The sequence below is a fragment of the Petromyzon marinus genome, unplaced genomic scaffold, assembly GCF_048934315.1.
Source record: "Petromyzon marinus isolate PM22_M1 ecotype Great Lakes invasive population unplaced genomic scaffold, UKy_Petmar_22M1.pri1.0 PM_Scaffold_26, whole genome shotgun sequence".
NCBI classification, from domain to species: domain Eukaryota; kingdom Metazoa; phylum Chordata; class Hyperoartia; order Petromyzontiformes; family Petromyzontidae; genus Petromyzon; species Petromyzon marinus.
The window spans coordinates 1,288,795-1,301,900 of NW_027423235.1; the positions used below are offsets into that span (position 1 = coordinate 1,288,795).

Here is a 13,106-nt window from a genome sequence, read left to right on the forward strand (position 1 = left end):
CTCTTACCCAAAAAACCTTTATTATGGATATTGGTCGCGATAGAATACGTGTTAAACAGCTCCCTTTTAGAACGTCTCATCCTCACCAGCAATGGTCAATCAATCAAATAAATCCTAGATTCATAACGTGGCATATTTAGCAAAAAGCAGAGACGGAAGGGTGAAACTCTAGAGGTAGCTCTATGATATCCGCTTTTGTGGAACGTTCTCTAACACGGATGGCCGTACTGCTCTGAGATAAATCAGACTGGATCCTTCGTCTCGTTACGTGATGGCGGTTGCAAAATTGTTGTTGACGCGTGCATGTGCCGTGCGTGTGCTGTGTACGTGTGCAGGATGTGGTGGAGTCCCGGGTAATCTTCCCCGAACATCTCCCGCTGTCCCAGCTGCAGCAAGGTGTGCGCTCCGGCCGGTTTGTCCAGGGAACCTTCCTTGCGAGTCGTGAGAATAACCTGGAGGGGACTCTGACGGTGCGAGGGGACGGTGACAGTGATAAAGAGGTACACGTTTCACAAGCCTGCGTCTGGAAGGAACAATGCTGTTCGATCGTATCTGTGTGAGTTTTAAAAACAAATTTATAATGAAGCAGTGGCATAGCCTTCTTGGCATGAGCAGTAGCTCTTAACCTTTACTGCAAGGCTGCAGTAAAGGTTAAGAGCTACTGGGCTAAAATATTTGTACTTTAATAATAGGGTTTTTCCCTTTTTTTCCGGCAACAAAACTGAAACCTTTTACAAGGAATCATGTGTGCATTAACCACAATACTTGTGGTCAAAATGCAAACAAAAAACACTCTATGATAATATATACATTGTCCTTGAGACTGATTGGTCCACACCAGGGACGGCTTTCTTTTGAGCCTCGACCCAATTGGTGCGAGACCAGAGGACGCCAAAAGGCGTACGCATATATTGCAAATATTATCAGTGTGTTTTTGTTTGCATTTTCACCACAAGTATTGTGGTTAATGCACACATGATTCCTCGTAAAAGGTTTCAGTTTTGTTGCCAGAAAAAAGGGGAAAATCCTATTATATTTTGGTACTGGCAAAGGAGGTCTAATGATGGTTGTGACTACTTTGTTAACAAAATGAATGGTTCTAGATTTAAAGCTTTCGTGACTGCTAGGATCCATACTCTTTGGTTCTATTGGGTAAAGTCACGTAGGTGAAAATAAAATAACAAAAAATCACGACGTTTCGGCCACAACACAAGCGGCCTTCATCAGGTGAAGGGACGAGCCTGTCTGGAGAACAGCGCTGGAGTGGAAGTAGCCACGCTTAGATCACGACATTTAAGCTGTGTGAGAAGAAGAAAAAGACCACGCGCTTTGACAAAGGAATTAGCATATAGTTTAGCATTGAAATGGCTCATTGAAATAGCTAAGTTAAAGTATACACATCCGCAGAGGTGCCCGTTGACAAAGGAATTAGCATCGAATTTAGCATTGAAATAGCTGAGTGATTAGCTAGTAACTGGTCACAGAAATAGCTATGTTAAAGTTAGAGTATATACATTCACCGAGGCACCTAGTACTCATCAAACAGGAGAATTTAGCGAAACACAACCACGCTCAGACATCGGACCTGTGTGCGAGCCTACAAGGTGTTCTGACAAAGAGATTAGCATAAAAATTAGCATTTGATTGGCGGATTTTAGGAAAGAGGTGGTGTACGTGCCGGTGGACTTGCAGTTTGGCGCGGGGGGGGGGGGGGGAAGGGGGGAGGGGGATGTTCTGTTTGAGAGGAGACCTGATGGCTCATTGGGGCATTCTGTCTACAGGAAACCCACCCACACAGATTCCTACTTGAAACCTGATTCCCACCACCACCCAGCCCAAAAGAATTCTCTCATCAAAACTTTATTCCATAGGGCTCATTGCATTTCGGACCAACACCACCTGACCAATGCATTAAAACATGTACACCTGACCCTCAAAAGGAATGGTTACTCTGACCGTACCATCCGCCAAGCTGTCTCTCCCTCCATACAGAAACAACCACTTGATACTCCGGTCAAACCATCACACTTCCATATATCGCAGGCGTTACTAAAAAGATTTCCAAAATTCTAAACAAACACAAGATCCAGGTCCGGTTCAATACAGTACACAAAATTCGTGATCTTAATTAATTGTATTTTTACGATGACTTTTTTCGATTTAAAGCTTTCGTGACTGCAATGATTCATCTTCTTTGGTTCTTTCGGTAAAGTCACGTAGAATGATAATAAAATAATAAATTGATAAAATAAAATAACACAATAATATTCTCGAGACTGTCCTGTCTGGTAGGACAGTCTCGCCCCCTTCACCTGATGAAGGCCGCTTGTGTTGTGGCCGAAACGTCGTGAGAATATTATTGTGTTATTTTATTTTATCAATTTATTATTTTATTATCATTCTACGTGACTTTACCGAAAGAACCAAAGAAGATTTTACGATGACCTTCAGACCGCAGCTCTTTCGCCAGCATTGCCTCTTAATACCTCTCACACCACGGTTAATGGTATGGTTTTACAACATGGAGTATACTAGGGCCTCGCAGCTGTCTCTCTCCCCCTCCTCTGTTCCGACCATGGACGAACTCGTCCGTCTGAACGGGGCCCGTAGCTATCCGTGGTGCTAAAGTTGAGGGTAAGAATCCACCCATTTTTTCGCCATATAGCATTGTGATATATAACGACTTATTGTTGGTAGCTTAGCTGATTGGAGAATATAGAGTTTATTGATAACATTAAGGTAATTTATATTTTAGTTTTTATTGGTTCACTATATAGTACTGTGAATAGCTCAGATGTGTAGGCCTTGACTTCAACATAGTCATTTCTGTGACCAGTCACTAGCCAATCACTCAGTTATTTCAATGCTAAATTCGCCTAGTTATTTCAATGCTAAATTCTCCTGTTTGATTTGTACTAAGTGCCTCGGTGAATGTGTATGGTCTGACTTTAACGTAGCTATTTCTGTGAGCAGTTACAAGCTAATCACTCAGCTATTTCAATGCTAAATTCTATGCTAATTCCATTGTCAAGGGGTGCCTCTGCGGATGTGTATGCTTTAACTTTTAACATAACTATTTCTGTGACCAGTCACAAGCTAATCATTCAGCCATTTCAATGCTAAACTATATGCTAATTCCTTTGTCAAGGCGCTTTGTTCCTCTCACACAGCTTAAAGGCCGTGATCTGAACGTGGCTCTTTCACTCCAGCGCTGTCCTACCAGACAGTCTCGTCCCTTCACCTGATGAAGGCCGCTTGTGTTGTGGCCGAAACGTCGTGAGAATATTATTGTGTTATTTTATTTTATCAATTTATTATTTTATTCTCATTCTACGTGACTTTACCGAAAGAACCAAAGAAGCTGATCCCATCCGTGAAGGATGTCATTCCTGATTTACAGTACCCCGGGGTTTACAAATTGAGTTGTACCTGCGGTGATTGCTACATCGGTGAGACAAAGCGACATGTCTCTGACCGAATTCGCGAGCACAAAGCAGATTTGAAACACGGCAAAACGAATTCTTCTGCCGTGGCTGATCACTGTTACAACGCTGTGGGGGATCACGATATATTTTTTTCCGATACCAAGGTTCTTTGCAAACCCACGGGCTTTTATCAGAGATTTGTTCATGAAGCAATTCAGATCTACAAACACAGACACAATTTCAACCGAGAGGATGGTTTCAAAATTAAGCAACCATTGGAAAGATGTTCTAAATCGAACTAAACATTAAACTAATTTCAATGGTACAGTATATTTTTCGAGTAGTGGTACCCCAAACTTTCGCAGCTCTTATAAATTCCCATTTTCACACCATCAATAGGTAAAATCCCCCTCCCCCCTTTCCCCCCCCCCACGCCAAACTGCAAGTCCACCGGCACGTACACCACCTCTTTCCTAAAATCCGCCAATCAAATGCTAATTTTTATGCTAATCTCTTTGTCAGAACACCTTGTAGGCTCGCACACAGGTCCGATGTCTGAGCGTGGTTGTGTTTCGCTAAATTCTCCTGTTTGATGAGTACTAGGTGCCTCGGTGAATGTATATACTCTAACTTTAACATAGCTATTTCTGTGACCAGTTACTAGCTAATCACTCAGCTATTTCAATGCTAAATTCGATGCTAATTCCTTTGTCAACGGGCACCTCTGCGGATGTGTATACTTTAACTTAGCTATTTGAATGAGCCATTTCAATGCTAAATTATATGCTAATTCCTTTGTCAAAGCGCGTGGTCTTTTTCTTCTTCTCACACAGCTTAAATGTCGTGATCTAAGCGTGGCTTCTTCCACTCCAGCGCTGTTCTACAGACAGGCTCGTCCCTTCACCTGATGAAGGCCGCTTGTGTTGTGGCCGAAACGTCGTGATTTTTTGTTATTTTATTTTCACCTACGTGACTTTACTCAATAGAACCAAAGAGTATAAAATGAATGGTCTATTTCCACCTCCAAAATGTAACGTTAAATAACAATTAGGTACATTGGCCCTTTGTTGGAAAAAAAACCCAGTCCAGAAATTGCCCTGCTTGAACATATGTTACTGAAAAACATTGGTTTCAGAAGATTCATGGGCTAATAGTCCTACATTTTAAATTGTTTATTCGTGGTATTAAAACTCTCGTACAGTAAAACCTTGGATTGCGAGCATAATTCGTTCTGGAAACGTGTTTGTAATCCAAAGCACTCGTATATCATAGCACTCGTATATCAGTTGTGATCACGTGACGCTCGGCAGTACAAAGCTGCTCGTATTGCAAGACCCTCGCTCGTTTATCAAATTAATATTTATTATAAATTTTGCTCGTCTTGTAAAACACTCGCAGACCAAGTTATTCGCAATCCAAGGTTTTACTGTATATGCTGCTCTCTAACAGCACTTGGCCCAGCGGTCTGTTAAGGCTATACGGGGGATCTTTTTTGTCTCCGTGCAGGTGTTGATCCAGGGGCTGCAGCATTTAAACCGCGCGATGCACGACGACATCGTGTGCGTGGAGATGTTCCCCGAGGAGCGCTGGGTTGCCCCCTCCTCGCTGGTCCTGCACGATGAGGGCGTCGCAGGGGACGTTGCAGAAGAGAATGAGGAGGATGTGGTGAGTGGAGCGTCAACACTGCCGAACCAAAATCAAACCCAGACACCTGCAGTGTGCGTGTCTCTCTCCCCGTGGTCGCATGGATTTTTCTCCAGGTCCTCCGACTTTTCCCTGCACAGTTACAATCTGACATGCACTTAGAGTATTTGGCTGCTATCAATTTCAAATGTGATAAGATACTTCATTGAACGATCATTTGTGGCCAGGTCACTTAAAAAGAGCTATATAGCTCTCAGGGTCCTTACCTGGTAAAGTTATTTAGTTTATAGTTTTTAAATAGTTTTAATATAGTTTAAACAAAGAATAACAACAAAGACTCAACCACTTCAAGAGAGACCTTAAACATAATGAACACCGTGTGACCAGACAACAATCCACATTAGAGATGCTGTTAGCTTGATTTTGCGTTTATTAAATGACTTTACATTACATTACTTCAAAATCAAGTCAGGAGTGCTAATCATTTCGTACTATTTTTGTATGTACGTAGGGGTTATTTGACCATACTTCGGTGCGGGTTGGTGAAGGGGGGGGGGGCATAGATCAGGAGCATAGAAGGACAGGACAACAGTTCATTTTGCTGTACTGCGCTCTGCTGCCAGCCATTTTGGCGCAGAGCCTATACCACCTGTTATGCATATCCAGGCTCAACACGGCGTCGCTTCCACGGTCTGAGCTGGGTCACAGGGTGGCCTCTATATTGAAAACTAATTTCTTTAGTACTGCTTTTTGTATTTAGATTGTAGTCCTTGCCACGCACCTCTTTTTAGCATGGTTGGCTGTGTACGGTGCGAAATAAGTTTTACATGCATACATACCACAGTGACAAAATGCAAAACATAATAAAGTACAGCAAGAAGTTAATTGAAATTGGCACAAAAACAACCGTGGTTTATGAAAAGTCGACAATATTTCACAAACATAAATAAGTGTTAGATATTAAATCGCATGTAGTGCAAGTTGGCTTGGGCAGATTATTTATAGACTGATCATTGCACGGTTATACTTAGAAAAAAACGTTACGTAAACATTAAACACATATAGGGTGACTGATGTGCTAAGCAGGTAAGAGAAAATGTCAATCACAATTGCAAGTGAAATCATAAAGAATCGAGAGATTAAGCATCAAATTGTGAATTAGATGGGAGGGTAACCTTTGTTGTAGATAATATTGGTCGCAAAAGCCTACGCGTTTTTTTTTTAAACATGTGGTGTCTGATGGGCGTGTTCCGGTTGATTCTATCAATCGCCAGAACTGTTTTAACTTATCAATATTTACGGAGGACTCCTCACTGTGATCTTTTGTCATTTTAACAAAGCGTCAGTCTCATTATTGGCATTGATGAGACACAGCATGAAACCACATCCGCAGGTTAAGCGCTATTGTTTTGGATTGCTCCTTCCCCTTCAAGCCAAATTGTATTGTGTTATGCAGTGAGCTGGTAAAAAAATAGTTATTTCATTATTTCAGTGTGTGAGAGAGACGCTACTGTGGTGAGTGCTCATTTGAGTTTGCGTTGTTATCTCCCGGTGCTATTCCAGCTGCTGTTGCTGCTGTCGTCGCTCTTGCTTAGATTACGCAACACGATGTTTGTCCTTTGTTTTGGTCTCCAGCTGAAAGCCGAAAGTGGGAAGATGTGTCGGCCCACTGGCAAAGTGGTCGGCATCATCAAGCGGAACTCAAGGCCGCTGTGCGGCATGCTCATGCCCAGCCCAATCAAGGAGGTGGGCTGATCTGCATGTGTGTGTGTACGTGTGGGGAGCGGTGATGTAGCGGTTAGCGCGCTGCGCTACGAATCCTGGGACCCGAGTTGGATTATATTTATCGCTCATAACCAATAAACAGCGGCAAATGTCTGAACCTGTCTTGGGCTCTTCCCTAGGTCGACTCGGCCATAAATGAGTATCTGATGTGGCATGTAAACATCAGCGCTGTGGAGACAAAGGCGGTCGGGCATGGTGCTGGCCGTACCCACCCCGTCGTTTGCCGTACCAGCTTGAATAGGTGTGTGCTGACGGCACTCGCCCAAACAGTTTGTTGAATGCCTTACTGGGGGCTCTTTGTGCGTGTTGCAGGCCACCCGCCACCTATTCACGCCCGCGGACCGCCGCATGCCACGAGTGCGGGTGGAGACAAGACAAGCAGCGTCCCTGCAGGCCCACCGCATCGTGGTGGCCATCGATGGCTGGCTGCGACACTCCCGCTACCCGAACGTACGACTGCACCGTGACGCCCCGCACGCCGTGACACCTCACCCGTCCGTCCCGTGGTCGGCATCGTCGGGCTCATCCTTCTGTCACTTGACGCGCGGCCACGCGGCTCTGTATGCAATACAGCCGTCGAACCCAAAACACGAACGGTGACACGGTGAATTGGAAGTCAGGGTGGATGAGATGGCACCACTGTGATTTTTTTGTTTGAAAGCATGGCAAACTCACCTGTGATTCAACCTAGGTTATTAAGGTGTTGTAAGTTGATAGTCTCAGCCCAGTCACCAATAACTGCACCAAAAACGATATTAAATTTGGTCGTGCACTTCGATTGTTTAATTTCCATCTCTGAGAAAACTACTGCGTTTGACTGCCATGTGATGAACATTACTTTGATTGGCAGAGTGGTTGGAAAAGCACTGCCCCCCTACAATTTGGACTGCATTTCACTTCAATGGATCTTAGAAGTAGCTCTGTTATGTCTGCTCCTGTGGGTCCTCCTTGACCACGGAGGGTTTGTATAGATTCCTCGTCTTGTGTGATACCATTAACACAATGAGAAACCAAATTGGTGAAAAGTTAAATATATTGTTAAGATGTATTCTTTGGGTTGTATCTTTGTTTAAACAGATGCCGGTTAATATTCTACATAATGTACGTTAGGTACAAGGTTGGCATTGTGGTTGTGCTTTTCATACCTATTTGCCACTGCACAACCGAGCGGCACCATGGCTGGCACGGTTTAGTAGGCTGCAGGTTGTTTATCCACTGCAAAAGCAGATCCATGCCATGGACGGTCAATGCTTTGAACAAGTTCATGGCACATGCAGATGACGCTGTGGTGCCACGTCCCCGTGGTGTACCGACTGCCGTCACACAATTAACATGTCGCTAGCCCCGCCCCTGGCCCTGCTCGGCCCCCGGATAGATTTGGATGCCTTGTGGGGCCAGCATATCACGGTTTGGTTCTGGTTTGACACGGCAAAAAGCCAGTAGGTGACCACAGACACCTCGAGAGCTCTGCGCTGTCTGGGTTCCAATGTACCAGTGGAAATGGGATACCGGTGACGATTGGCCACGTATGTGCATATGCATGTTGAACTTCTTCCGTACCATACGTAGACAACCGTGCTAATCGTCGGTGTGCTTATGCAGGGCCATTTTGTGTGCTCTCTGGGCGAATGTGGGGATAAGGAGACGGAGACAGAGGTACTGCTGCTGGAGCACGACGTGCCACACCAGCCCTTCAGCCAGGCCGTACTTGCATGCCTGCCCCCTCCCACGTTCAGCATCACAGCAGAGGTACGCATGAGACGTGTGACGATATGTCAATTCCTCGATTGAGTTCAATTCTTACGCCTGCAGTGTGTTGGTGTGCTTGGTCGTGCATGTGAGAATCCTTTACTTCAATGTTCTTTATTACAAGGCCCACGGGCCACTGGTGGCCCCTGGGTGGCCTTTGGTGTGGCCCACGACGTGTGGCCCCCGACGTATAGGCCCCCGACAATAGACAAATGCGAAAACACCCCCCATCATCATCGTGCTGTCAAACCTCAATAGTTTCAAGATGTTTGGCCTGCGTAGAATACCTTCTAGAGGGCCTCTCTGGAGCTCTCCCTCCAGTCGAGGTCCTTCCGCTGCACTGGCATGAACGAGACGCCACGGGGCTCTACACCTTTACTGCAGACCGTATATAGAAAAGCCGTCGACCTGAAAGAAAGTCGATGGCTCGGACACATCATCGTAAGAAGAGAGGAAATTCACATCGGAGGAAGGAAGGCAACGGACTTATGGAAGCACCAGGGCGGAGACCCAAGAGGCAGGCCTCGAGAGATGCGGATCAAAGTGGTGAGCCAGGATGTGGAGGACTCTGCAGTGGCCGTGGAGATGGTCCAGTACAGAAATGAATGGAGCAAGGGGACTACAGACTTTTCTCCTATAACGCTGTACTTGCGTTCCTGAAGAACACCGAATTGTGGAAAAATCGCATAATTAATAATATAGGGTAAAGGACAGTCCGCAAATACGTGAGATGCGTACGCAGGCTTAACAAAGACTTTGGGTACGTGAGTAGCATCTAGAAGCATCCAGCATAATCCCGCTGTGTGATGCTACACCGAGGCAACCGTACAACCGCTTATTCTGCCTCGCACAACGCAGTGCTGTTCACTCGATCGCCTTTTATCCAATTCACATCCATGTTATGAAAAAAATGTGTTCCCTAATGCATTCATCGCATTATATCTAATTCACGATATGAAAACACGCAGAGTCATAGGAGAACGGACTGTACTTTCAAAATATTCAGTCGCCTATTGAGAAGATAGAACGCCATTAGAATGAAGTTGGTTTACCCATGTATGGCTCACCCTGTGTTTTGGTTGTTGGAAGGCAGCATTTTGTTGAACCTGGTGCTGTGTGTGTCCCGTACAAGGACCAGGCTGGCAGGGAGGACCTCCGTGCATTGTCCATCTGCAGCGTGGATCCTCCAGGCTGCACAGACATCGACGATGCCCTACACTGCAAACCGCTCGACAATGGGAACACCGAGGTATTCATTTGGTGGTGGTAATCGTGGTCACGGTCGCGGTAATTCGTGCCTATTCCTTTCATGGTTTTGTCAATGCTAGCGGAGGTGACAAGGGGAGTTTAGTGGCACAATGATAAGTGCACTGCACATTCATCCTGTCAAGCTGGTTTAGATTCCCAGTCATGGCTAACACCGGTACAGAGTGATATCTAAAAAAACTGCCCAAGTTCTCCCCTTCACCACCTGCATTGACCATCGTAATAAAGCAAGGTCAAATGACAATCGCGACCCATTACGGCATGGAGAAGCCCTCATCCTGCAGTGGATTGACAAAGGGGTGGACAATATTCCTGTTTTTAAGTTTCCAAACATTGTTGCCTTAGTGCCCGTATTCTTGGTCTCTGCTCAGCTCAGGACTGACTTCAACATGGCTCGGTTCTGGCTTGATCTGCTCCGTTGCCTCCAAAGAAGCATGAGTGGCTCAGCTGTGCCTTGGCTCACGCTCAGCTCACGGAAATTCTGAGCGTGGCTGGGAGCATGCAGAAATATACGAGGAGGCACAAGGGACACAGAGGCTCAGGGCTGGAACCATGCTTAGAGGCAGCTCTGGTTTTAAGCGTTGCTTTGATGTGGCTTATTGAGAATTAGAATATTTATACTGGAATTAGAATATTTATACTGGAGGAATCCGATGAGCTATAAAGCTATTTTTCACATGTCCAGTAGAGGCGGGTAAGAACGTTACAACAACAAACAGTACAAAAACATAATAGTAGTGCAAAGTACAAGAAAGATAAACAAATAACCCAAACACAAACAAATACAACGAAACCATCCCCATCCTACCAGGCAAAGCCCACTGAGGTATTGATTTATTTTTGATTAGTGAACTAGCCACAAATGAATAGCTCAACAAAGTGGCCCATCATTTGGACATTTATAGCAGCCAAAATAATAGAAATAATCTCAATGCATGTTGCGCGAGAGCCAAGCCTGAGCCAAGCCATGGCTAAGACCCCACTGGCCTAAGTGTCCACGTCACTGGCCGAATGCCTGGTTCACAATGAATGCACCAGGTAGTAATGGATGTGCATTTCATTTCATATTATTGTGCTTTGGTTGGAGTGGCTATGGTGGAGGTTATGCATGCATGTGGAGTGAGCGACTTCCGACAGACGTCTAGTAGAAGGCTTCTTATTTATTAAAAGCACACAGGGCGATACACTTTGTAATGCGGCTACACCTAGGCTGTACAAGCACGCAGCCCATCTCCATCCTGCGTAGCTACGCTGGCTGGTTGACGAGCGTAGCGGCGGAGACAGAGTTGCTCTTGCAGAAGAACCAGCCACGTGGTCGAAGACGAAGAGATGACGACGGTAGCGACGCAACCAGGACCCAGACCCCACGCTAACAGCCCCGAAGCTCTGATTCGGTGCTCTTTATATCTGCCTGGAGTGGCCAATCTCCACCTCTGGCCACGCCCCCTTTCTAGAACCTTCTAGGCCCTTCGGGATGGTTCCCGGAGCTTCTCGACTGACTCCGCCGTTGACCTTTACCCCAGATACGCCCCTTCATAATAAGGCGTTATGTAATGCAGCTATAACCTTAATTACCCTTACAGGCCGGCAGGTATCACCCTGTCATTACACATCCATGCATGTGAGGGTGGTGACGGTTTATTAATGTGTGTTCTAGGTTGGGGTACACATCGCCGATGTGAGCTACTTTATCCGGCCGGGGAATGCCTTGGATGAGGAGGCATCTCTGCGTGGTACCACAGTTTACCTGTGTGAGAAGGTAAGATGTGGATTTCTTCTTGCCACAATATCAAGTGTTTTACGACCCGCCGATTTCATCCTTTCATTCTTAACTTTACGACATGATGTAAAATATTATGATGTAACGATCATCGCGGTACCAGTTTCCCCACAACTGTAATTGTATTTGACATTTTCACCACATTTTTTTGCGTGCTTTTCAGTACTTCCCGTGTGAATAACGATAACTTAAAAATGAATTAGAATTAAAAAATGTGCAACAACAATGCTGAATATCTCTCATGATGTTTTAAACGAGGTGATTTTTGCGGATTTCTTATCATATGATGTACCGTGACATCATGAGCGGCAGGCTATCGGCGCAGTGGTAACACTCGTGCCTTGCAGCAAGGAGACGCTGGGTTTGATTACTCAACTCTTGTGCCTTTTTGCTTGCAGTTTTGTTTGTCCTCCCCCCTGTTAGTGAATGGGTTTCCTCTGGATTCATCAGATTTCCTCTAAATAAAACCCATACAATCTTAAGTGGCATTCGCAAAAACATCCCTTTGCTGAACACTTACCTGCAGGTGACTTAATCATGTGTGGGTTTGCTTGCAAAACACTCGTTGAGTTGGTGCATATGTATTTGCCAGATTGTGTTTACTGACAGAGAAGTGGTTGCGTTTATGTGTTTGTGCGCCTGCAGAGGATTGATATGGTGCCAGAGTTATTGAGCTCAAACCTGTGTTCCTTGAGATCCAACGTCGACCGGTGAGATGCACCAACAACTGTGAACTCGCAAGTGCGCACATTGCAACCCATACTCAGCAGCTAACGTGCGTTGTTGCCAGGTGCACATGTAATCCCATGATGCGTGGCACTGTTAAAGTGTAATTGTACAGATCCACACAAGCATGTGTACATACATAAGCAGCCAAACCAGGATGGCACAATGGTAACACGTGTCTCACAGCAAGAATGGCCTAGGATTGATGCCCGACTTGGTTGCCTTTCCATGTAGATTTTGTATGTTCTCCCCCTATTTAGCATGGGTTGACTCCAGGTTATCAGGTTTCCTCTCATCGCTAACATAAACGTGTTATTACTACTATGATCCTTAACCAAGGAAAGCCTCACTGAATCTCATAACTTCGGGAGGGTACTGCAAAGCTTTTGCAGTCGAACAATGGTTGCTACGTATATATTCCAGTTGAGTCATTTGTAACAACCCAAACCGGTATTTGGCCAAACATCCCGCTGCTGAAAGAATGACTCGACTACCAAAAACTTGGCAAGACCCTCCTGAAAAAGAGTCTCGAGACTTTGCGAGGCTTTCCTGAGTGAACACCCTGCACCAGTCCAATGTCGACGACTCCGCCACTCGACGGTGAATGGCCACGATGCATGTGCTGTGCGCGTGCAGGCTGGCGTTCTCGTGCATATGGGAGATGACTCCAAAGGCTGAGATCGTGAGCACACGTTTTACCAAGAGCATCATCAATTCCAAGGTGAGTTCCC

At 45.4% G+C, this 13,106-nt stretch overlaps 1 protein-coding gene across 1 annotated transcript; it reads left to right on the plus strand.

The window, feature by feature from the left end:
- The first annotated feature begins 143 nt into the window (after positions 1–143).
- On the plus strand, positions 144–8,645 carry LOC142923074 (exosome complex exonuclease RRP44-like). The gene is made up of 5 exons (XM_076064010.1): positions 144–500; positions 4,932–5,090; positions 6,705–6,815; positions 7,167–7,304; positions 8,457–8,645. The coding sequence occupies exons 2-5, from the start codon at positions 4,968–4,970 to the stop codon at positions 8,643–8,645; spliced, it is 561 nt and encodes a 186-aa protein (XP_075920125.1). The 5' UTR covers positions 144–500; positions 4,932–4,967.
- The last annotated feature ends 4,461 nt before the right edge of the window (positions 8,646–13,106 follow it).